Source organism: Zea mays, chromosome 1, assembly GCF_902167145.1.
Source record: "Zea mays cultivar B73 chromosome 1, Zm-B73-REFERENCE-NAM-5.0, whole genome shotgun sequence".
NCBI lineage: Eukaryota > Viridiplantae > Streptophyta > Magnoliopsida > Poales > Poaceae > Zea > Zea mays.
The window spans coordinates 299,141,185-299,167,694 of record NC_050096.1 but is presented as its reverse complement, the minus strand read 5'-3'; the positions used below and the strand labels follow the sequence as shown (position 1 = coordinate 299,167,694).

General features: G+C 43.2%; 2 protein-coding genes across 4 annotated transcripts; one reads left to right on the top strand and one right to left on the bottom strand.

The window, feature by feature from the left end:
* Positions 1–6,970: 6,970 nt before the first annotated feature.
* LOC100276216 (uncharacterized) lies at positions 6,971–19,906 on the top strand. Of its 3 annotated transcripts, none has more exons than XM_008671980.4 (8): positions 6,971–7,357; positions 7,599–7,839; positions 10,000–10,081; positions 10,647–10,704; positions 18,886–18,968; positions 19,145–19,157; positions 19,248–19,318; positions 19,427–19,906. In XM_008671980.4, exons 1-8 carry the CDS (start codon positions 7,081–7,083, stop codon positions 19,496–19,498), a joined length of 897 nt encoding a protein of 298 aa, XP_008670202.1. In that variant the 5' UTR covers positions 6,971–7,080; the 3' UTR covers positions 19,499–19,906. The 3 variants fall into 3 exon arrangements, with proteins under 3 accessions (XP_008670202.1, XP_008670196.1, NP_001352890.1); XM_008671974.4 differs by having other exon boundaries at positions 6,972–7,388; positions 19,059–19,157; NM_001365961.1 differs by having other exon boundaries at positions 6,988–7,357; positions 19,059–19,157; positions 19,427–19,899.
* A 1,929-nt stretch (positions 19,907–21,835) lies between these two features.
* LOC100274429 (uncharacterized) lies at positions 21,836–24,781 on the bottom strand. Its single transcript, NM_001148788.1, has 2 exons — positions 24,526–24,781; positions 21,836–23,098 (listed from the first exon to the last, which is right to left on the bottom strand). The coding sequence occupies exons 1-2, from the start codon at positions 24,679–24,681 to the stop codon at positions 22,151–22,153; spliced, it is 1,104 nt and encodes a 367-aa protein (NP_001142260.1). The 5' UTR covers positions 24,682–24,781; the 3' UTR covers positions 21,836–22,150.
* Between the last annotated feature and the right edge of the window lie 1,729 nt (positions 24,782–26,510).

The window sequence follows — 26,510 nt, the reverse complement described above, 5'->3', positions numbered from 1 at the left end:
ATCTCCTTCGTGCGCGGTTTTGAGCACGTCCCAAATCTCTTTGGCACTCCTCAACCCTTGCACCTTATTATACTCCTCTTGACTTAGAGAGGCAAGGAGTATAGTAGTGGCTTGGGAGTTGAAGTGCCGGATTTGGGCTACCTCGTCCGAGTCATAGCCTTCATCCCCCACGGATGGTTCCTGCGCTCCAAATTCGACAATGTCCCAAATGCTAGCGTGTAGTGAGGTTAGATGGTGCCTCATTTTATCACTCCACATACAATAATCTTCACTGTAAAAAACCGGTGGTTTACCTAGTGGGACGGAAAGTAAAGGAGTGCGTTTGGAAATGTGAGGATAGCGTAAGGGGATCTTACTAAACTTCTTGCGCTCATGGCGCTTAGAAGTCACGGACGGTGTGTCGGAGCCGGAGGTGGAAGGCGACGAAGAATCGGTCTCGTAGTAGACCACCTTCTTCATTTTCTTCTTCTTGTCGCCACTCCGGTGTGACTTGACGCGGGGAGGTGATTGCTCCCTTTTGTTGTCGGACTCTCCCGATGGAGCTTTCCCGTGGCTTGTGGCGGGCTTCTCGCCGGTCACCATCTCCTTCTTGGTGTGAGCTCCCGACATCACTTCGAGCGGTTAGGCTCTAATGAAGTACTGGGTTCTGATACCAATTGAAAGTCGCCTAGAGGGGGGTGAATAGGAAAATCTGAAATTTATAAAGTTTAAGCACAATTACAAGCCAAGATTAGCGTTAGAAATATAATCGAGTCCGAAAGAGAGGGCGAAAAACAAATCACAAGCAAATAGCGAGAGTGACACGATGATTTGTTTTACCGAGGTTCGGTTCTTGCAAACCTACTCCCCGTTGAGGTGGTCACAAAGACCGGGTCTCTTTCAACCCTTTCCCTCTCTCAAATGGTCACTTAGACCGAGTGAGCTTTTCTCCTCAATCAATTGGGACACTTAGTCCCCACAAGGACCACCACACAATTGGTGTCTCTTGCTTTGATTACAAAGATCTTGGGAACAAGAAATGGGGAAGAAGAAAAGTGATTCAAGCGCAAGAGCTCAAAAGAACACGGCAAAACTCTCTCTTATAGTCACTAATTGCTTTGAGTGGAATTGGGACTTGGAGAGATTTTGATTCAATATATTTATGTCTTGTATTGAATGCACTAGCTCTTGTATTGAATGTGTTGGCTGAAAACTTGGATACCTTGAAGTGTAGTAGTTGGGGGTATTTATAGCCCCAACCACCAAAGTGCCCGTTGGGGAAGGCTGCTGTCGAAGGGCGCACCGGACAGTCCGGTGCACCACCGGACACTGTCTGGTGCGCCAGCCACGTCACCCAACCGTTAGGGTTCGACCGTTGGAGCTCTGACAGGTGGGGCCACCGGACAGTCCGGTGGTGCATCGGACAGTCACTGTTCACTGTCCGGTGGTGCACCGGACAGTCACTGTTCACTGTCCGGTGGTGCACCAGACAGTCATTGTTCACTGTCCGGTGCGCCTTCTGGTGCCTGCTCTGACTCCGCGCGCGCTGTCCGCGCACTGTGCACACACTGTTCACTTTTGTAGACGACCGTTGGCGCTGTTAGCCGTTGCTCCGCATGGCACATCGGACAGTCCGGTGCCACACCGGACAGTCCAGTGAATTATAGCGGAATGGCTCCCCAAATTCCCGAAGCTAGCAAGTTGGAGTTGGTCCACCCTCGTGCACCGGACACTGCCCGGTGGCGCACCGAACACTGTCCGGTGGCGCACCGGACAGTCCGGTGCGCCAGACCAGGGTAGCTTTCGGTTGGTTTTGCTCCTTTCTATTTGAACCCTTTCTTGGACTTTTTATTGGTTTGTGTCAAACCTTTGGCACCTGTAGAACTTATAATCTAGAGCAAACTAGTTAGTCCAAGTATTTGTGTTGGGCAATTCAACCACCAAAATCATTAAGGAAAAGGTTTGACCCTATTTCCCTTTCAGATATCAAGATTGTTTATGTTAGCACCAAAGAACAATTAGCCGATATATTTACCAAACCACTAGATGAGAAAACCTTTACCAAACTTAGGAATGAGCTAAACATTCTTGATTCTCGGAATTTTGGTTGATACCTTGCACACATAGCTCATTTATATACCTTCGATCATATCTCTTTCATGTGCTATGACTAATGTGTTGTTCAAGTGTATTTCATGATAAGTCATAGATTGAAAGGGAAATGGAGTCTTCGGCGAAGAAAAGGCTTCCACTCCACTCTACCAGTACTATTTACCCTTCGTCGTCACTCCGCACCGCTCTCCACATTGGTATAATCCTTCACTCATATATTGTTTGCCAAAGGGGGAGAGAATTTAAAAAAGGCTCTAAAGACTCCGTTTTTGGCGATTTATGCCAAAGGGGGAGAGAGTATTAGCCCAAAGCAAAAGGACCGCACCACCACGTTAATTTCAAAAAATTTCGAGCCGAAGTTATTTTCAATTGGTATCTTTGACATTAGTATTCCTCTAAGAAATTCTATCTCAATTGGTATCTATATTTAAAGGAGGAGTTTTTCAAAAATTGGTATCTAAAATATTTGATCTTATTTCAATTTGTAAAACCCTCTTAAACACTAAGAGGAGAATTTCATTAAGGGGGAGTTTTGTTTAGTCAAAGGAAAAGCATTTGAAACAGGGGGAGAAAATTTCAAATCTTAAAAGTGCTTCTCGAAATCTTATTCATATACCTTTGACAATTTTGCAAAAAGGACTTTGAAAAAGACTTTCCAAAAACATTTGCAAAAACAAAACAAGTGGTGCAAGCGTGGTCCAAAATGTTAAAAAGAAAGAAAGCAATCCATGCATATCTTATGAAAATATAAATTGGTTTAATTCCAAGCAACCTTTGCAATTACCTTATACAAACTAGTTCAATTCTGCACTTATATATTTGTTTTGGTTTGTGTTGGCATCAATCACAAAAAGGGGGAGATTGAAAGGGAAATAGGGTCAAACCTTTTCCTAAATGATTTTGGTGGTTGAATTGCCCAACATAAATAATTGGACTAACTAGTTTGCTCTAGATTATAAGTTCTACAGGTGCCAAAGGTTCAACACAACCAATAAAAAGTCTAAGATAGGGTTCAAAAAGAAAGGAGCAAAACCAACCGAAGGCTGCCCTGGTCTGGCACACCGGACTGTCCGGTGCACCACCGGACAGTGTCCGGTGCACCAGGGAGATCAACTCTGAACTGCTCAGCTTCGGGTTTTTGGAGAGCCACTTCGCTATAATTCACCGGACTGTCCGGTGTAGCACCGGACTGTCCGGTGTGCCATGCGGAGCAACATCTACAGCGCCAACGGTCGTCTGCAAAAGTGAACAGTGAACGCTACAGTGCGCGAACAACGCGCGCAGAGTCTGAGCAGGCGCTAGAAGGCGCACCGGACAGTGAACAGGGACTGTCCGGTGCACCACCGGACTGTCCGGTGGTCCCAGCTGTCAGAGCTCCCACGGTCGAATCCTAACGGTTGGGTGACGTGGCTAGCACACCGGACTGTCCGGTGCGCACATCGACAGACAGCCTCCCCAACGGCTATTTTGGTGGTTGGGGCTATAAATACCCCCCAACCACCAGACTTCAAGGCATCCAAGTTTTCAACCATTGCATTCAATACAAGAGCTCTATACTTCACTCCAAGACACAAAACAAAAGATAAAATCCTCTCCAAGTCCCAATCTCATTCCAAAGACTTAGTGGCTTGTGAGAGAGAGACATTTGCGTTCATTTGAGTTCTTGTCGCTTGGATCGCTTTTCTTCTTCCTCCATTCTTGTTCTCAAGCAACTTGTAATCAAACAAGAGACACCAAGTTGTGATGGTCCTTGTAAGGGGTCTAAGTGACCCGTTGATTAAGGAGAAAAGCTCACTCGGTCTAGGTGACCGTTTGAGAGAGGGAAAGGGTTGAAAGAGACCCGGTCTTTGTGACCACCTCAACGGGGAGTAGGTTTGCAAGAACCGAACCTCGGTAAAACAAATCACTGTATCATCCGCTTTCATTTGCTTGTGATTTGTTTTCGCCCTCTCTTTCGGACTCGACTTTATTTCTAACGCTAACCCCGGCTTGTAGTTGTGCTTAAAGTTTATAAATTTCATATTTGCCTATTCACCCCCCTCTAGGCGACTTTCAATACCGCTACTACTTGGCTCACCGACCATGTTGAGACTACCTGCAGTGGATCCCTTCATCGGCCCCTTCCCCTTGGCATATAGTGACACACGTATGGTGCATCGCGCAACCCTATGACGACCTCTTTTGGCTACAACAAGGGGAAAGTGCAGAAGAACGCCAGATCGAGGGGCACTGTGCCGACCCCCTAGCCTCGTTGTCTGTGGGCGGACCACTTGGCTCAAAGATCAAGCTGTGTCGTGATAGAGGAGAAAGTGAGAGCTTGAATTCCACCTCAACGTGGATAAGGGGTGATCGGCAAATCACCGATACCACGGGATAATTCTCGGTGTCATTCTCACTATTTACTTATTACTTTGCAAGTAGTTAGTAATTTGTGTATTCTCTATCATTTATAGTATTGCCATAATTGTTCATCATATTGGTTTGCGTATCATAGCTAGGAAATGTATATCTCTTATTGTATTGATTAAATTTCCCTAGTGTCTTTGATTTTAGTTAAAACCGTCTATTCACTTCCCTCTAGCTAGTGTCCTAGATCCTACAAGGAGACCATATGATGAACGAGCGAGACGATATGCCATACCAGAAGTACGGCTACACACGACCCTACAGAGGGCACGCACGATAATTTGGAGGAGCCAAACTATCTCTCCCGTAGAACTCCGCTGTAAGGTCCAACCCTTGAACTATAAAAGGGCAAACCCTCTTTTCTCTAAAGACACAAGCACACCTGTTGTGACACGTCTCAAAAAATACTACGATCAGCACTACGCTGTACTAGAGCGAAAGCCGGAACCAGTATAACCCTAGTGTCTCAGCTTCTTGCTCGGGTCCCCGTGATCCACCATTCGGAGTGAGTCTGCGTTTGCATCCCTACCGAACACTAATCTATTGTCCCAAAGTTTCTGAGACCACAACAAATACCATATAATACATGGCATGACACGACTCCAATTTCTATAGGCCATGACCAAAGTTTATTTGTATATATACACACACATTAAATTGCCATGGCGACCCCTGTGTGCCATTCTGTGTCGTCCTTACATGACCTACATAAAGCAAACTAACGTAGCTGGTTTTAGTACGAATGGAGACGGAAGCTCGGTTCCATGAATCATGACGCCGAGCTACGTCACATATGCGTCAGCGTAGCAGTAGGAGTCCAGCACATCAGACATCTCGGCGTTATAGGCTATGGCATCGAGCCGTGTTACCTCGGCGCCATGACCTATGGCACCGAGCAAATGATCCAAAACCACATTAAGTCGTCCAAGGTGCCAAACATGATTTTTTTGAAAAAAGGTCTAAATTGCAAAATTCGGCTCTCCCCTGCCCTCCCACGTGTCGCCACCCTCCCTCCCCCTCTCTCACGTTGCCGTCGTTCGCACCACCGTCATCACCGTCGGCCTCTTCCCGCGGGATCGTATTATTAGCACGAGCTATATGCTAGTCGCCACTACTATAAAGCACCAATTTCACGAAGCGCGTAGGTTTATTATCCTCTCCCTAGTAGCGGGTCGTTACCCCATAGATTGACTGTAAAAACCATCCAAACCCTTTATTAGCATGTCATTAACCACACATATGCCATGACCACTCAAGCCCAACACGAGAGGAAGTCGCACGCAACACATCGCTCTCATATAGTATCACCTTACTAGCTAAAGGAGGACAAGCGACCGAATGAGCAATAAAAAAGGGGTACATGCTCTTTTTCAACTCATACATTTCTTTGTTTTTTACTATAAGATAAAGTGTGATATTTATTCTTGTGTTCCGTTGCAATGCATGAGCATTGTACTAGTATGTATAAAGCAAAAGTTTCATCATGCGTCGTCTCCCTCCCTATTCGCGCGCCATATGTTATATATAAAACTGTAGCGATACACGAGATTTGACACAAAACGAAAGTCACCATGACTTTGCAAAACGAACATGACCTCGGAGCTAGTTTAAGAGCAAAAGAATTGGAGGGGATAGCGACTTCAAGAGACTCTCTAGATTTTTCTTAGTTAGGGAGTGTTTAGGATGATTAAGGTTCAGCTCCAGTATGGAGCTATAATTTATTTTATAATTTTAATAATTTTAAAATATTTTTAATCTAAATAATAAGTAAAATAACTTATCTAAATGTTTTCTTTAATTTAATATGAATAGGTATTTATATAAAAATACCCTCCAACAACTTATCTAAATGATTATTCAAATATAGCTATCTTATATTCCTAAGTTTTCACCAGCCAAACATAAAAACACATGAATAACTCTCTAAAGTATAAACAATATATAGAAAATCCGTTGGAGATTAAAAAGATATAGAAAATGGTTCTAATACAAACCAATGTCCAAATGATAATTTAGAGAATAAAATTTCGAAAGACTGTCGAGGGTATCAGTCCAACAGCTATAGATATACGCAAACAAGAAGAGAGTTTTCCTATTTAATAAATACTCTCCTCGTCAATCCGATCTCCAGAACTTGATCCTTTTCCCTGGGCGCCTCTTCTTACTTTTCACTAAAGAATGAACAATCGGCTCAGGAGGTAGGAGATCCAAGTCCAGAAAACAGACGTAATTACAATACTAAACTAATCATGCAAAAGTCTGATTCTCTAACTGAACTTATCTTTCCGACGAAGAGAAACATGGATCAGTTGCTGTCCCTAAGAATCCGTATTTTAGGATCTGCAGACGCAAAAGGAGCGTATACTTATAAAGCTATTTCTAATAGATTTTCTATCTTATCTTGTATTTTAAACTACAAACATAAAATATTTTTTTATTTTACACTATATAAGATCCCTCGATCTTCTCCGTTTCTTTCCAAAACTAGCGCTTACTGTTTTGCACGGCCATAGTCTCGATCCCCACCGAGTCCAGCAAACAGCACCACCCCACCCTCTTCGCGGCTCCGGCAGCCGCGCCACCATGGCTTCTCCTGCGGGGGCTAACAGCGGGGCCTCCTCCTCGAGAGGGACACCCTTGCCTTTGCCCTTCCCCTTCCCCGCTGCGGCGCACTTCCCCTCCCGCGGCGCCGGTCCCTTCCTGTCGCAGCACTATCACCCGCCCTCCACCTCCGACGGCGACGATGAGGTCGAAGAAGACGAGGGAAGCATGGACGACGGCAGCGCCGAAGAGGATGATGCCGAGCTGTCCGACGGAGGGGCTCTCGGCTCGCCGCGGCGACGCGCCTTCTCCGCTCCAGGTGAACCAAGGGTTTGCGCAGAGGCTTTCAGGTCTTCATTCATCTCTTACCGGTAGATTGGATTCTACTGCTTGAAGCCTCGCAGGCCTGGAATGGTCAAATATAACTCGTGCGCATCCATGATAAGCCACGTTCATGGTGGACTCTGAGTTGTGGAATTTCCTCTATCTCCCAGTTGGGATTTTAGGTGTTTCTGTATCTGGATGAAAGTGACCATCGCTGTTTGCTGATCGTACACCAGGTATTGGACGTATGGAGATAAATGGGGGAAATGGAGTGAGGTCAATCCAAGAGGGGCAGCAATGGCATTTATGTAACCATGGAATCGAGATTGGGCGTCCATCACCAGGAGGGGATGAACCTGGTACCATCCCCAGAGATGTGAGAGTGGAGAATGGGCATGGAGTTGTTGGAAGAAGAGACGGGGGTCCTGCATCCAGCTATTGGGACCTGTTGAGAGCACACCTCTCTGATCCTTTAACGTGGGTACCCCAACATGATTGCTGTTTTCTTGAGAATTTAGTTATTTGTAGTAGATATAATATAACATGCCCGTTTCTTATTCTTGATCCACAATGTAGTGTAGCCACAGAATATTACTCCCTCTATTCTTTTTTATTTGTCGCGGTTTAATTCAAAAATGAACTAGCGGGCGACAAATATTCGAGAACGGTGGTAGTATATATTTGAGACTTCCACAGTGATAATATCAAATATATACTACTCCCTCTTTTTTCTTTTATAAGGAACAACTTGACATGGCACGGTCTTCTAAAACAAACTTTGACCATTTACTTAGTTTATATTATATTCTTTATGTTTATAAACTTAGATTAATTGGATGGATGGCAACGGGTTTGAAACCCGCGGTAGAGGTTTTAGAAACTTGCACCTGTGGCTGTGGGTTTAATATCAAACCCACACCCGTGCCCGTTACCTGCGACAGGTACAATATGCTATCCATACCGCTATCCACGGGTACCACAAACCTGCGGGTATACCCACGGGCACATAAATATACTCATATTATATATATCATCTATATATACATATGTTTATACACATATAAATACATATACAAATATGTACACACACACACATATATATATATCCACTGTGGGTACGCGGGTTTGTAGGCATGGGTACAACATTTTCATACCCACGAGAAAAAACCAGTCGGGTTGCAAATCAAACCACCCGTACTCGTAGGTACAAACTCACACCCAAACCCACACCCTATAGGGTTTTTACCCATGGGCACACGGGTAAAATGTGCCCGTTGCCATCCCTATCATAGTACTCTTAATTACAAATCTAACTATATCAAGTTTGTATTATAATAATTAAACATTATTAGCCAATTTTTTGGTTAAAAAATTGAAGTTTGAATCATGGTATGTGTGTATGCCTTATAAAAGTGAATGGACCGAGTACCAGTCTACCGCATTGTGTGATTGTACTATTTACTGATAAATGATGATAATTTATAGTGGTTGAACCATGCTCATGGGACAAGTATTCTGGGACAAGTTAGTGTGCGATCATTTGTTTGATATGCCAGTTTTTGCCTCCAGCCTTTTTTTTCTCGAACGCGCAGGAGGACTGCACGTCATTATATTAAGAGAGGAAAAGGTCCAAGAGGACCAAAGTACAATGCCCGTAGGGCAAACAGAACACTTGACCACAATCTAGACCCTACTCATAATAGCAGGAAGACCAAAACTTGCTAGCTGCTTAGCCCCAGCCCTCTCCCAACAACTTAACTCATTCAGAAATAAGCTTTTAACAAAACACAGGGAAGGGTTTCTTTCTGTTGAAGCCTTTCTTTCTGATTTTGGGCACCAAGACCCCAAAAAACATAGGCACCAAGACCCCAAAATAATGAGGCTGTTGAAGCCTTTCTTTCTGATTTTGGGCACCTTCTTAAGCGCCTTCCTCCACCAATCAGCAAATGAGATTTCATCAACAACAGGAATGAGATCCCCAAGACACAAGGGAACAAGAATAGCATGCCAAAATTGCCTGGCAAAACTGCAAGTACACAGAAGATGTTGCACTGTTTCCTGCTCTTGGTCACAAAGAACACAAACAACCGGGTGTTGCAGCCCTCTCATCCTTAGTCTATCAGCAGTCCAACACTTATTCCTTATCGCCAGCCAGAGGAAGAACTTGCATTTTGGGGGAGCCCAGGATTTCCACAAACGTTTCCATGGCTCAAACGAAATTGAACCCATGAAAAAACCTTATAGCAAGACTTTGAGGAGAACATCCCAGAAGAAGAGTGCATCCAAACATGTCTATCAGCATCATGAGAGAGCCTAACTTCCCCCAAAGTATCCCATAACAACAGATATTGTTGTAACCCACTCAAGGAAAGAGCACCACGAATATCACTGACCCAATGCCAATTATCCAGAGCCTGTGCCACCGTTCTGGAAGAATACGCCTTGCGGCCAACCATACCCACCACCTCAGGGGCAATGTCCTGGATAGTATCCTTAAATGATCATTAGTCATTTTTAGCACTGCATTTTGCCATAACTCATAAGCAAATCAGATTTCCTTGCGGCATAGAAATATTACTTCAACTAAAAAGTTTTTCCCCAAAAATCTGATTTCGTTTATCTCCTGGCATGTTGCAGAGGTGTTCTCATGGATGATGCATTGATTTTATCATGTGGCCATTCATATGGAAGTAGTGGAATGCAACATGTCTACAGAATGGTATGTCAAAGGAACCTTCACTCCCCTGATACTGTTCCAACATTTGGCCCTAGAAACTCTGTATCCTGGTTGTACCTACTTTTGTGGGTTTGTTAGCGATAACTGTTAAGATTTTCTTCGCCCAAGTTTGCTATATTCAACAAATCACAGTTTGTTGGTTGTGGCTTTGATTTTGACATTTGAGTGCTTTTTCTTATGGCTGTATTTTTATTAACTTCTTATTTGGCTTGTACCCAATAATGCAATGCATATCTCTTCTTATTTAGACTAATAACAATGCATTTCAAGAGCTTGCATGATACAAAGCTTCCAACACGATGTCTTTCTGTTCATTTAATTTGAAGTTTCATAAAGGGGTACAAATGATATTGTAGCAATGTTTTCGTCATTAATTCGTTTCCTTAATGTATTACACACATCATGCAAGTTTCAGTTTGCAAGAATTAACTTTACTGGATAGACCTAGAAAGTGGAAACCCGAACAATCAGTGCTTACACAATGGTTTTATGAAATTTCAAGTGAATATGGAAGTGATATGTAACAGTCTCTATTCCTTGTGTGCAGAAAGCTTGTGGTAAGTGTGGCATGCCAATTACTGAGGCCGCCATTCGACCAAACTTGGGTATGGATCTAAACTGAAGTGTCAACTAAGATATGTTACGGTCCATTCTATTGTGGGGAACGGCTGTTGTGCAAGCAAATCTTATGTGCAAGCGAGCCTTATGGAGCTTTAGATCATGATCTAACCGTAGGTTACATTTAACACTTAAACCTTCTCACCACTAGCCCATGAAGCTTTATAAAAAACCTGACAAACTACAATTGCATCTACAGTTGGATCATGATCTAAAGGTACATGAGGCTCACTTGCACACTTGCACATAAGACCTGCTTGCACAACAGTGGTTCACCTATTGTGTCAACTAACTTGGTTGTTCATACTTATTATTTGGTAAATTTCATACTAGGTATTCTCCATATGAATCTCTTTAGCTATGGCACCAACTGTTTTTACCTTTTGATAGTTGAGGATCAGAGATTAACAATATATGTATACCTTAAATATTCTCCACAGATTGAGATTATTTATCAAGACTAATGCCTGCCTGCTATCACATCTACGTTCTTCCTACCAACACAAGAAACTATATGCATGTCAACATGTCAGCATCCAGGGGAATACATACCCCCGAACGGTGGCAAAATGTCCTTCGAGACTCTATCAGTAGAAGAGAAACCCACAACAGGCTTGGCTTGGTGGTAGCCAAGGTTCACGAAACCGTTAGATTAATCCGGCTAACTGGCCGATAAATCGGTAATCGGTGGCGGCCGGTAAGGCTGTATCACCGATTTATCTATTTGAATTTGAGATATTTTGTAAATTTTGAAAAAAATTGATGCCAATTTTTCTGTAAATACTATGGACTATTTTAAGACTTTCCACTAAAATGAAACCAAATTTTTTTTTGATGGGGAAAGGCTGTAGGGGAAACCCCTACAACACGCTTTTATTTAATCTTAAAAAAGTACATAGGGAGACAAGGATAAAAGAGAGAGAAAAAGAGAAGAAGAAAGGAAAGCTATCGAGAATTTAGCCAAGACAACACTCTAGACTTAAGAGAGGCATTAAATCTCAGCGTTTGCAGCTTCAACATATCGTTGAAGCAGCATTGCCAAGAAGAAAAAGTGGGAGCCTTATTCCTGAAAATTAAATCATTCCACTGCTTCCATATACACCAAACCACCGGGGCCAAAATATCCATGAAGAAGCTGAGACCAAAGGCACCCTTAGCAGCCTCAATCATCGATAAGAAGTCAAGATCATGATTCCATTGTATACCCACATAATTCCAACATTATGTACTAAATGTACAGTCAAACAACAGGTGATAAGTTGTCTCTTCACAATTCAGATCACAAAGAATGCAGTCAAAGTTACTGCCTTCTGAGGATGTTCTTTGAGTTAATTCTGTCTTTGAAAACCAACCACACAAAGATCTTGAACTTCTTACAAACCTTGGACTGTCATATCCAATTGAAAGCTGCTGGTGGCTGAATTGACTGGAAAGTAAGGTTATAGAACTTGGATGAGCTGAAGTTAGAGTTGCCCCAAGGATAGAACCATATGTCTTTGCCAGCTCTAGAATTCTGAAGATTACTAACAAGCTCATGGAAAGCTTGATATTCTTGAGCCGCCCGAGGGAAGAGAGATGAGTATGGAAGTTATGTTCCAGGCTCATGTTGTCTAGAAAATCTAGAATAGAGCAATCTTTTTCCTGGCAAAAGAAAAACGGCAAGGGAAAGAAAACTTGGGAGAGATATTGTTTCAAACATCCTGCCGCAGAAAACTGTCCTGCCATCCCCTACTCGTGGCATAGCATGACCTCTAAAGTAATCTAAATTTGAAAACGCGTAATGGATTTCAAACTAAAAATCAAACATTTTTTGGAAAAATAAAAAAGAGATAAATCGGGCGATTTGACCGATTAGCCGCCCCTGCTGGCCGATTAATCCGTCCTAGATAAAGATAAACAAAGGGTGCTCTAATAGCTAAGTTTTGGAGATTTTTTTCTTTTTAACTTCAAATCTTTTTAGCATTGGTGCTGCTACTTGTAATAGTAGTTAATATTATTGCTATTTTCATGGATGTCGAATCGCATCGATCTGATTTAGGAACACGGGGACAATATATATCCTGGATTCAAGTGTAATTATTGCAAGAAAGAGTGGAAGGGGGTGGTGCTACACGTTTGAAGCAACACCTTTCAAGAAACACTGGAAGGGGAGCGACGGTTGGTGAAGTGACTCCGCAACCGATGAGCAGGACTGGTCCTAGCATTTTTGGGGCCCTGAGCGAAAGCTAACATGGAGGCCTCTCTCATCTTTATATATTGTTGATCTTAAATAGTTTTTTAATTATAGTTTTAAAAAGCTTTTCTCGGTAGGTGGAACGATCACTGGCACAATAAATAAGATTTGATATGTAATAGATATATTAGGATACTAATTCACCTCTATGACATGCTAAAAAAATTCTAAATATTTCCAAGACTCCATCCAAAAATCCTTACCTTGGCCCTGTAATTTCTTGGTGCCAAGGCAAGATAAGAGTTTGGGACAAGAATTCTGACTTTAGAACCATATATAGAATATATCAATGATCAATCATTAGTCTGTGAGATTCAAAATAAATACAAATATATAATACAAGGACTAGTACACTATACACTACGAGTCTACGACTATAGGCATCTAATAAACACTATACACTACGACTACGGCTTGGGCAAAGTACAAGACGCAGTTGAGGCGTGAGCAAGGTATTTGAACTATGAAACAGTGGCATGTAATGTATTTGAACTGCTAAATGTTGTTATTGGATTTGTGATAACATTTGGGGTCATCTTTTGTTCAAATTATGGGACCTCAATGTGCTTTATTTGCCAAAAAAGTGGTTCGATTTCTGCACCTTTGCTGCCGGTTTATCAGGTAAGTAACCGATTAATCGGTCTTTTCGGTCGATTAATCGGTCTCGAGCCGTTTGAATTAAAAAACTGGGTTGATTTTGAATTCGATCGGTTTCTACCGATTTATCGCAATTAATCGGTTATCGGTCCCGACCGGTTTTTGCTAGGGATCCGGTTTGGTGAACCTTGGACATGACTACGGTTTGGTGCTATGTTGCTAGTCAAGGTGATTGAAGTGCACATTATCTCCCATGCGCATGACAGACCCATTCTATTAGGCATTTGTGGGACCTCCTTGGGCCTATGGTAGGCCTAGGGGCTACTCCGTCCAAGGTCAGGCATACCCCTGAGAGCTAGTTTGGGAGTCCAAAATCTGGAGAGGATTGTAGGGGCTAAAATCACCTCCTTATTTAATTTTAAATAAGAGGTGGATTTTAGCCCATTCAATCCCCACCGGTTTTGTGGCTTCCAAACTAGCCCTGAGGGTTGATTTGGTGACAAGGGGATCCCGGGAGGATTGGAGGGGATTGAGGGGGAAAGAAACTAATTTCTCCCTCAATCCCCTCCAATCCTCCCGGGATCCCGGGTCACCAAATCAGCCCTGAATGGTGGCAAAACACCCTCCAAGACTCCATCATCAGAAGATAGACCCAATGTGGGTCTAGCTTGGTGCTAGCCTGGTATCCTTTGGTCCTTTGCCACGGAGGCCAAGTCCTATTTTTTTTTTCTCGAAAGCGCAAGAGAGCTGCGCGAAAATATATTAAGAAGGAGATAAAGGTCCAAAAGGACCCCAAGATACATGGTACAAAAAAGGCTGCCCTACGGCGGCCAATAACAAGCATAAATGAAACCATCCATGGCAAAAACACTGCTACCAAAACAGCACTACAACTATCTAGCTAATAGGGAGACCTGGGATGGGGGCAGTAAGCAAGGACAGCTTCTTTGCACCAGCCATAACCCAAAGATCAATCTCCAAACCAACACTTTTAATAGCAACAGCAACACTAGGACTCTTATTGTCAAAAACGCAGCCATTGCGATGCTTCCAAAGGGTCCAAACACCAAGAATGACAAGAGAATTAAGACCATTTCTTGCAATCCCAGGAATCTTGGTGCTCAGATCTTGCCACCAATCCATAAAAACCCCTTCACAGGACTGATGGGCCAAGTGCTGTAGATTAACAAGAAGAAGCAGCTTGAACCAAAATTCTCTAGCAAAAACGCAGCCCAGCAACATATGATTTAAGGTTTCCTGATCCTGATCACATAATGGACATCTCTCCGGATGATCCATACCTCTTCTTTGCAACCTATCAGCTGTCCACACCCTCTTGTGAGCGACCAACCACATGAAAAACTTAGATTTCGGAGGAGCCCAAGTCTTCCATATTATATGAAAAGGCTCAAACTCAATTGACCCAATAAAGAAACCCCTATAAGCTTCCTTGGAAGAATATTTTCCATTGGCAGCAAGGCGAAAGAAATGCTTGTCATCCACATGAGGTCTTAGCTGAACCAAATCTAATAAATCCCATAGGAGGAGGTACTCGTTGATAACACCCACTGAAAGACCCCCCTGAATATCCGAAATCCAGCTGTGATTGGAAAGAGCGTCCAATACTGTTCTCCGATTAGCCCTTTGCTTAGAAATAGTTCTAAATAACCGTGGAGCCAAATCTGCAATTCTATGTCCCGACAGCCACCTATCTGTCCAGAAAAACGTAGAAGCACCATTACCAATATCAGTTTGCATAGCCATTGAGAAGAAATCTTTTACTTTCTTAGGAACTTGGATGGGAATAGAAGTCCAAGGGCGAGTTGGGTCAGTTTTTGCCAACCATAACCAACGCATTCTAAGTGACCAAGCAAGCTCTTTTAAGCTCGAAATACCAAGGCCACCCAGCTCAATAGGCCTGCAGACAGTCCCCCAGGCCACATGACAATGTCCACCTCTTGCATCTTTCCTCCCTGTCCATAGAAACCCACGGCGAATCTTGTCAATAGCTTTGAGCGCCCAAGCTGGAAGATCCACAACCATAGCAAGATAAATGACCATCCCTGTGAGAACATACTGGACGTGGATTTTACGACCAGATTTAGTCAATAAATCAGCCTTCCAACCAGCAAGTTTATTTGCAATCTTATCAATGATGGGCTGAATCTGATCTCTAGTGACCTTTTTAATAGCTAGCGGTAGACCCAAGTACCGACAAGGAAAATCAGCCACCTCGCAAGGTAGCAAGTTATGAAGCACAACAAGGTCTTGATCGTCACATCTAATAGGATAAACGCTGCTCTTCTGGACATTAGTACATAAGCCGGAAGCCTCTCCAAAGAGGTGAAGAATATCCAAAGTAATATTGATATCCAAAGCAGTCGGACGAAGAAATATCACCACATCATCAGCGTATAACGAAATCCGGTGCTGCAAAATCCGTGGGGCGATAGGCTGCAGCCACCCAACCTGTTCAGCTCGGTTAAATAGGAATACCAAAATATCCATGACCAAGATGAACAGAAAAGGTGACAAAGGATCGCCTTGTCGAAGACCACGTCGGTGAATAATAGTCTGTCCAGGCAGTCCGTTAAGTAGCACCTGGGATGAAGAGGTCCATAGCAAACCACTAATAATGTCCCTCAATATCTGACCAAAACCCAAATGTTGCAGAACCTCAAGGAGGAAAGGCCAAGCAACTGAATCAAACGCCTTTGAGATATCTAACTTCAGGAGGATTCGAGAAAGCTTATGTTGATGAAGAAAGCGAGTAGTCTGTTGCACTAACATAAAATTATCCTGAATGAAGCGACCTTTAATAAAGGCACTTTGATTAGGAGACACCATAGTGTGTAATCTACCCGCCAGACGATTAGCAAGGAGTTTAGTGAGCAGTTTTGCGAAGCTGTGAACTAAACTTATAGGTCTGAAATCCTTTACTTGATCAGCCCCTTCAAACTTTGGGATGAGGGTGATATATACAGTGTTTAGAACATGAAAATTAATGAATCTCCTGCATCCAACAGCCGAAAACGCAGCCATAACATCAACTTTGATAATATCCCAGCAAACTTTATAAAATCTCCCCGTGAAACCATCCGGACCAGGAGCCTTGTCTAAGGGAATAAGGCAGATTGTATCCCACACTTCCTTTTCTGAGAATGGGGCATCCAAGGCTGACAGATCAAAGTTTGGAATCCCCAAATTTTCCAAGGATATAGTATGCTCTCTATCACTGCAGAGCCCCAGTAACCTGCCATAAAAATCATCAACCAGATTGGCCTTGTCATCATGACTAGAGAGGACTGCACCATTGGACACCAATTTTGTGACAAAATTTTTCTTCTTTCGAAATCTGGAGTGCATATGAAACAGTTTAGTGTTGGCGTCCCCCTCACGCAGCCACCCAATTCTGGACCTCAACCTAGCAATAGTCCTTTGAAGGGAAGCAAGGGCCAGAGAATGCTTCTTAAGATTTACTTTAAACCACAACTCAGCTGGAGACAACAAGCGAGAATCTTGGGCAATTTCCAAGTGATGCAACAATACTCGGGCCAGAGCCAAAGTGGACGAAATATTTCCAACTTTTTTAGCACTCCAATCATGCAGCCCTATAGCAGCAGCCTTCAACTTAAGATTCAAAGTGGAAAAAGGACAATTCGAAACTGGGACAGAATGCCATGCCAACGAAACCACATCCAAAAATCCCTCAATCTTGGGCCAAAAAGATTCAAAATGAAACCTGCGCCTACCCGAAATGTTATCCCTCAGACCCAAAAGAAGGGGACAATGATCAGAGTCATTGGAGGCCAGACTTTGAAGCAGAGAATTCGGAAACATCTCCTCCCAATCCAAGGTACATAAGACCCTATCCAACTTCACTAAGGTAGGATTAGCCTGCTGATTGGACCATGTGAATTTTCTACCAATCAAAGGGAGCTCACTCAGAGCAAGGTCGTTGATCAGATTGCGAAATCTTTCCATCATACCTCGGTTGAAGTGTGGGGTATTCTTATCTTCAGCTTTATAGATCAAATTAAAATCACCAGCAATCATCCATGGTCCAAGACACAGCCCCCTCAGATTTCTGAGCTCCTGCAGGAATAGGATTTTATCATTATTTCCCTGGGGTCCATAAACACAAGTAAGCCACCAGGGGCTCCCATTTCCATTGAGAAACTGTACTGAGACGCTATTATTCCGGATATACTGCGTGCCTGTGACAATCACATCATGTTTCCAATGTCGGCCAAGTCCTAGGGCCCTACAAGTCGTGGGCTTTACTCAGTAGCCTCCTAGCTCTCCCAAGATGCCCTCAGGGCACAATGGCCCCAGGACCACGCGCATTCCCAAGCAGGCCTGTCGCTTGGCACACGTGTGTTTGAGATAAAACTCTCGTCCTTCATATTGTAGGAGGCGACCTTGCAATCAAAAGGTGTTATTGTAGTCATGGCTGAGGCCGTAGGCATACCTGCGAGCACTATGCAACGCGTGTGGCTACGATGACTATCAACTACGTCGTACTCAACGACGTGACCACCCATACCTGCCACTGTGGCATGTCACACTTACCACAGTGGTGCATCAGAAGCATGCACCATACGGCACAACAACTATGACAAGATATGAGTAGTTGGCCTCTGCTAGACGGGGCCTGCCGACTGTCGTCTATGCATAAATGTAACTCTCTCCTCTCTTGAGCTATAAAAGGAGGTGTAGAGCATCATATAAATGGATCTGGCAGCTAGGGCTAGCATCTATAATCAGGCTTTCGATCTCGCTCTCGAGATCATTGGATCTCAGTTCACACACACCGGGATGACTGGTGACTAGAGACACCAGGGTAGACAATAGAATTCATAGATTGTTCCCAGTTCTCACTCAGCTCAGTCATTGTCTGTGTAAGTCCTGTCAGCACTTGCATCTAATCATCCACCGCATAGAGGACATATGGTATTACGCTCACGCAGTCCGAACCTCTCTACATCGTGCATTTGTATACTGGTGTGTTAGCTCTCTATTGCAGTGATCTTAGGCCTACACTCCTCTCTTTCTGATTTTCTTCGGTACCTTGATAACGTGGTGTTGCATCCTGACGACAATACATGTATTGGATGTCTTCGTGTAAACTCTCTAGGTTAGTTGTTGGTGGTTTTTTTAACTTTCTCAATGAAACCAATTCAGTTCATATTTACCAGATATTTTGTAGCTTTCATGCCTGCCTGCCATCCCATATGTGATTCTTTTCTTAGTTTTTTTTTGGTAGAATCAATGCAACCCATATAACTGGCACTTTGCAGCTTCCGTTTATCAGTTTGTCTTTTGGGTATGTTTTCAGCTCTTCGCCTTGCAGTTCAGGCATTCAAACGTGAAGAAGACTCAGCAAAGTCATTGAAAAGAAGAAGAGAGCGCCTTGAACTGGTATACGCCCTTTTCCAGCTTATCAGTCACCCTTCAAATCGGGCAGCTATATTTGTTGCATGTTCTTAAATCCATTCTACCCTATGTGAGGATAAATGTGGTGACGATGATCCAAATCGAACTGAACTTGCTACTAGAGGTAAAGGTGTGCAGTTTCCTTTTTCTGTCTTCGACAGGGTCATAATCAAGGTATCTTATAAGCAAGACAACTAAGCGAAGGCTTTCATTCACTCTGTTGTGTTTTCTGCAATAACTAGTGCGTGAATTGAATCTTTTCAGGGAAACAAGAGGACCCCGGAACGGTTTGTGGGACGTCAAGCAGTTGTGACAGCGCAGTGCTTAAATGGATGGTTAGAATAATCTCATCATGGCCTTCCTCGAAACAAGCACAATTGCTATGTCACTACTCGTAAACCTGATTTTTTTTTTCATGATCTATTATTACTCGCTTATAACAGGTATGTTGTGAAGACTTCAGACAACGCAGAGAGTGTGAAGCTGCAATACCGTTCCTTGGCAAAGGTTGCTGATGGCAATGGGCCTTCTGGTCTTGTCCCAAGCAATGTCCAAAGTACAAGCTGGCTATAGGCTACAACAGTACCGGTAGTAGGCCCCAAGCCCCTCTTCAACTTCACGCATTTGCTGAGGTTCTGCGATGACGTGAGCATGCCAAATTCAGATTAGGCTTGCTTTGCCTTTGTCCCCTCTTTTTGTATCCTGGGGACGCGGATCTTGTGAGTATGGCCAAAGAAATGTTTACTACTTTAGCAGTGTTGGAAACGCGTGACATCACTGGTTACGAGTAGTTTTAGCCGTCTTCTGTCTAGCGGTGTGGCCGGTAGTGGCAGCATGCGTCTGCAGAGAACATATCTGGTACACATAAAAGTTTAGTGCACATGATTTATATATTAAATTATCACTATCTATTTTAGATCTAACGTCTCTGTTGACCATTGTAATCTATAAATAACACCTTCTACCATTACACTCCACCATGTCAGGGTGTCTTTAGCAAAATATACCAAATAATTAGAGACGTTAGATATAAGATGAGTGATGATAATTTAATATATGTAATATGTGCATTAAACTTATACGTGCACCAGATATCTTCTCTTACACGAATGGAGGCAATCCTTCCTTTCCTGAGATTAGCAGTTCACATGTGTTTTTTTATTTTTATTTTTAAACTGTTTCCAAAAAGAATACCATGAATCAATTTGTTTTTAAAACGAATAAATTTATTTTTAAAACTAATATGTTTGGTCGTGTCAATCTCTTTATCGCGGTCAAACAACGCTGAGTCAAGACACCGTTGAATACTACTAGATGCTCTAGGACATGATGGACCTCTGGGTCTTATGCCACTAGATGGATGCTCTGGGACATAAGGGCGTCCGGTTCTTAGCCACTAGGTGCCCTACGACGTGAGCGGCTCAGAGGGGAGGGGGTTTAGGCTGTCCACACTCATTCAGCCCTAAATTTTTACCCTAAAAAGAATATTCTATCCTGATCAGCGAGATTCTCTACTCTATACTACAATCTTCCGCAGTTATATTTACTCTATATCTTAACTCTATACCTACTACCATATATTATATCATTTCTTTTAATACTATTTTATCCACATCCACCAACCTTCTGCTGATCCCACACGGAAAGGACGGAGAGAGATCATCGAGTAGCAGTTGCATGGACGCTGGAAATGGAGTTCTTCGTTCCCTCCCTAAACATACAGTAGTAGAAGCAGTTCATCGTTGCAGCATTTCTTTTACTGCATATACAGCTCTATGTTCGTAGCGCACCCTTTCGAGTCCGCCGGTGCGGACAGCCTTATACTGCTAGATTCCTCGGGACACGAGGGCGGAGCTTTTCCATACGCCACGTCTTGTGGTTTACTGGGCTTAGCCAAAAGTACTCTTGCATGAGCCGTAGACTTCATTTCCTGATGTTAGAGCCTCTCCCGTTATAGGGTCCCAAGCGTAGTGACGCTTCTATCATGGGTGCAGGAGTCGGTCTCCTGTACCAGGATCATTGAGTATGTCTTGGCCACGGTCGGGGATATGCACTTTCCTGATGTATGCATTTTCTCATAGCCAAGACGTCCAGAGCATCCGATTTGTCATTTCTTTTCCTGATGTATGCATTTTCTCATAGCCAAGACGTCCAGAGCATCCGATTTGTCATTTCTATTTTCTTTCTTTTCTCCTCTTCTACTCTATTATGTTTGTATCTAACATATGTTCGTTTTTTATTAAAGCCAGTTATTTAGACTATTACAGCTCTAATATATAAAGACAAAACACCATCCATGTGATTGGATGCCTGGGCGTGCGTAGCCAAGCTCGTATGAGCCCTGTTTCACTAGGTACGGCCTATTTGTACGTATCTGTGTACAGACAAATATGTCTAGATTGTATCGGTGCGTGCACGCCAATATGGCTAGATACAGCGGATCAAACACGGGACGAGCCATAGTCAATTCATATGAAGAGTCTTCATATACGGGCAACCAAACACATGATATAAAAATAGTAGAAACCGGTACCAAATGAAGAGGATGCTGACTTCTTCCGACTACGTATATTATCGTTCCAACCCAACACTTTTTTTTTTGCAAGAAAACAATCCTAGAGCAGAGTAGTCCGACCCAACGCAATTTTTTGTGCAAGCAAATAATCTCAGAGCAGATTAGTCTAACGCAGCACATTTTTTTTTATGCAAGCAAACAATCCCAGAGCAGAGTAGCAAACATGAGCATCAAGCTTCATGATGCATAGAAATGGGGCAGGGCACCACAGCATCATCTGATATAAATCACCATCCGAACCAATGGAAACAAAAAGAGAGCAAAACACCATCAGAGTAGCAAACATGAACACAACTGTAAAACAACCAAACAATCACATTTACAATGAACCACATAGCCATCCAAAACTTAAGGTACAGCTGGTGATGATATGATCAAGTTTACAACATTTATGCGTTCAAGTAGTACAATCTGAATGAATCAGAATCACAAAGAGCGACTAACAGAGGAAGAGTATAACGGCTCCTAGTTTAGGAAAAAAAACTGAGTTCCGCCTGCCCTGTTGAACTTTGAGTCGCAGAGCTAACTAACAGAGCACAAATTACAGCTGGGTGCTCAGCGCAACTAAACAAACATTTTAGCAGGCTGCCATTCAGCAGAACTTCCAGTGATTGTTGCAGTTCACACATGTGACGAATGTCGTCATTGGTTCATCAGCACTCCGAGTCTGCAGCTGATAGTAAGTTGTCTTCCGCTGTCCACATCTGCCACATTTGAACTGATCCGTTGTTGCCTTTGGTGCTGCTCCCCGCTCACAGTCAAACAGAGCCTTCTCCTTGATCTGCAAATTCTCTTGCTTCCTTGCATCACTAGCCATCTCATCAGGGGATATGTCTGGAAGCCTCTCTGGGGTCACTTGACCAATGAGAACCCTTCTCCGAAAATCAGTGTTGTTTTCAGCCCTCAGGTTGAACATGATTGACCTGTATTTTGCCTTGTGGGCCCCAGTGGAACGCCCAAACCTCTCAAATAGTGCAGACTCTACTGTCACAGCAACTCTGAATGGGTCGCATGCATCAACTTCATCCAAGATGTTTCTCACTTCATCTCGGTCATCATTACTAGTCTCTCTGGGAACCTTTGCAAAGGCTTCAGCAAGGAGTTCCCGGATTTTATCTCGGGTAGGATCATTGCATTTGACAAGAGATGTAAGCTTTGGGGGACCATTGGGGACAGATGCTGGCTTCTTTGCATCAGTTCTGTTGACTTCTTTGGATACCCTTTCTACCTTCACAGATTGAGTTCTGGAACCATTACTAGCGGTCTTCTCAACTTTGACATTGTCAGGCTTCTGACCCCTATCATCCACATCTCTTTTCTCAACCTTCATGCTTGCTGATGCAGAATTCTTTTCAACCTTCATGGGCCTCACCTTCTCAACCTTTCCTGAAGAGTCCATTGATTTTTCATTCTCTGAGCTCCCATTTTTCTTTCCTGTCTCTTCAAGGACAACCTTTTTCCAGTACCCAAAAAGGTCTGATGCGACTGCCTGAATGCCCGAGTGAGGGTGCTTAGTAAGAGGTCGAAGACGTTTGCCAACCTGACAAAAAGCATAGCATGTAACTATGTAAGGACTGCAACCTGTAAAGCTGTATAAAAACCAAACTGGAACCAATATATCAATGTCTTAAAAACAGTAAGCAGACCAAAAGAAAAAACAAAAGTTCAACACCTGAGTATTAAGCCGATATGTACTATGTGGCAACCTTGTTTTACTTACGAATTTAATTTAGAATGAACTGAATTCTACCTAACACAATACATATATGCCTTACTGATCTGTGTGTGTGTGTGTGGTGGGGGGGGGGGGGGGTTGAAAACTGAATGGTATGTAATAATAATTGCTTTGCCTACAAATAAAGAAGTTTAAACCGAATAACTGACTTCCTAGATTAGAATGTAAAAAGAACCACATTAGGCACATTGAAACATTCGTGTTCCGCAAGCTTTCCCGACAAAATCCACAAACGGTAAAATAGCTAGATTCCAGTAACTTCTCTCTGGAATAATGCAGGGGGAACCACATTAGGCACATTGAAACATTCGTGTTCCGCAAGCTTTCCCGACAAAATCCGCAAACGACAAAATAGCTAGATTCGAGTAACTTCTTTTATCTGAAAATAATTACAACTAAAAAGGCGGCTCCCACAGGAGTCGAAACGATGACCTTAATCGAGGCAAGTCTTACCCCCTGCATTTTTTGTTTCTCACTACCGCGCCAGGCATATCCTTCTAATGTAATTACAACTAGATTCCACAAAATCCGCAAGCGACAAAACAACTGTTTGCCTCGCTTTCTTTCCCGCCAAGCCAAATCAGAATCCTGTAGGCCGAATGAATCAAATACAAGTCACTGTGCATAGTTCATGTCAGGCAGTGGACTGACTATTATGATATTGAATCACAGACTGAACAAAAATTGGTGCCTGGAACACCACTAGTCCACTAGACTACTACTGTTTGCAGAACACTAGTAAAGATTAAACCAATACCAAAAATGTGATGAAATTTCCCTATCGACCACATTGGAGTTCAGCAAATACAGGGGGCAAACCTCAACACAACGCATATCTATCAGGGAGGCACGAACTGTGCTGTTTTAAAAATCCCAGCCACCTACCCCCTGCCTACAAACATTTCCAACACTGGAAGCCCTCTAACAAAAACATCAAATGTGCAGGACAGGAGAATATATCATATAAAAGGAACCCACTAGATCTAATTCCAAACGAAGGTCCTGTTCTTCACGTCTCGGGGGGGGGGGGGGGGGGGGGGGGGGGGGGGGGGGGGGGGCGTCTATTCGACGAGCCATATCTACAGTAGACCCAAATTCAATGCGAAAATACACATATCGCTCACGATGAGATTGCCTTCGCCGCACGCATCGGCCGGGAACGACAAGACGAGAGTGGATTTATCTGCCATCAAAACAATCAATCAATCCAACCGAGGCGGGCGGCCGCTGACCTGCGTGGAGACGAGGATGTCGGTGTTGACGCGTATGTCGCGCAGCCGGTGCAGCGCGTCGAGGCAGCGGCCAGCCTCCGGCGAGTCGCCCTGTCCTGCCGTAGCGTCGGCCGCCTTCTTGGCCGCATCGAACGTCTCCAGTAGCTCCCTCTCCATGGCTTCGTCGGGATGGTGCAGCCTAGCCGGCGTGGCGGATCAAAACCCTAGCTCCGCGCCGCCGTCCCTGCTATCCTGTGTGTGGCGTCGCGTGGCTTGCAGGAGGCAGGAGGAAAGAGAAAAAAGGTTGGACTCTGGCGGAGGGGAGGCCTTTATAGCAGGCAAGCGGCTCACGGCGCGAGCGGCTTGTCAGAGCCCGCCGTTGATTCGGAGGCGGATTGTTCTGGAACGACACCGATCTTACGGCCCAGGATGCGACATGTGGGCTGTGGCCGGAAAGTTGATAGAAGCCGGGGTCCTGCTGCTGCCATCCCACTATCCCACAAACTTGACATTTTAAAAAAAAACTTTTAAATACTATTTCTAAAATTAATGTCATAGATAATTTATCTTCAAAATTAAGCAATTTTTCTCGCCGATCTCTCTAGCACAACTAATTGTGTTATATGTCGTGCAGATGTGCTATTATAGATTTGTAGTCATTCAGTCACGTGCTAATCCAACGACATATAGTATTGTCATGAACACAATTATTGTCGTACCAGCTACGCTGACACAATCACATAGCTCGCCAAGCCACTTAGGGTGGCAAGAGGGTATACTAAGTCATACGTAGCCCTCACTCCCTCTTCTCACAACTTCACGTGTACAACCACTCGTTATTCTCATCGTCGTCGTCGCTATTCACTGCTGCTACCGCCAACAACCCACATTTCTCTCTCCTACCTCTCTCAGTCCCCTTAGCCTCCATCTTCCTCTCTCTCACTACCATTGTTGTTGTCGTTCGTCGCCAGTCGTCGCGGTCCTCTCCTACGTCATAGTGGGGTTGGTGACCCCTCAAACTCCCATCTTTATAGTCCATGTAATTTTCCTAATGATTTTGTTATTTGCACAAATAAGATGTTTTATGATAGTTAGGGTCTATATAAAACTAGTTTTACTAGTTACTTAGATTAGTTAGTTTTTAGTGAAGTTAGTAAAGCTAATATGGTAACTCTAGTTAGTATTATTAAGTTAGTTAGGTTAGTGTCACACCCGAATTTAAAGGACAAACCCGGACGCGAATTAAATGTGTGCTAGGATCAGTGGCGGATCCAGGATTGATCTAAGAGGGGGGCCTACTAAGCTAAGGCTATAAAAAAATTAAACCAAACAAAAAATATATAATTGATGTTTAATATGACACAAGAAGTAATATATAATTTAAAAATTCAAGAAATATGTAGCCCAAAAATAAGTCGATACGAATTCTAAAAATACAATAATCAATACATATCGTTCATGAGTTGATGTTGCGAGGTAAATTTATCTTCCGAGTTCTTAAGCCTTGAAAATGCTTCAAAATCTTTTCATCTTGAATATCTACAAACATATCCCGCTCAATATAGCATAACATGCTGTTATTCATCCATTCATCGTCCATTTTATTTGTTCTTTCATTCTTGATAATGTTCATAGCAGAGAAGGTCCTCTCAACAGTTGCAGTTGCCACTGGCAAGATTAATGCAAGCTCAACAAGACGATATACTAAAATAAAACATATGTGTCTATCTGTTTTAACCATCATTATAGCAAGGTGTCCAAGATCATTACAATCTCTAAATCCATCATCATTTCTAACCTCATCAATGAATAAGAGAAGTTGGTCCATAATGCATGTATGTTCATAATCACTAAAATCAGAACTATAAATCTTTGATAGCTCAATTAACTTCTCTAAATCAAAGTTGGCAAAAGAATCCCTTGGATCAAGGCAAGCAATACATCCAAGTAACTGAGTTGATCTTTTAGGGAAGCGGTTGTTGAACTCAACAAGAACTTGATCAATG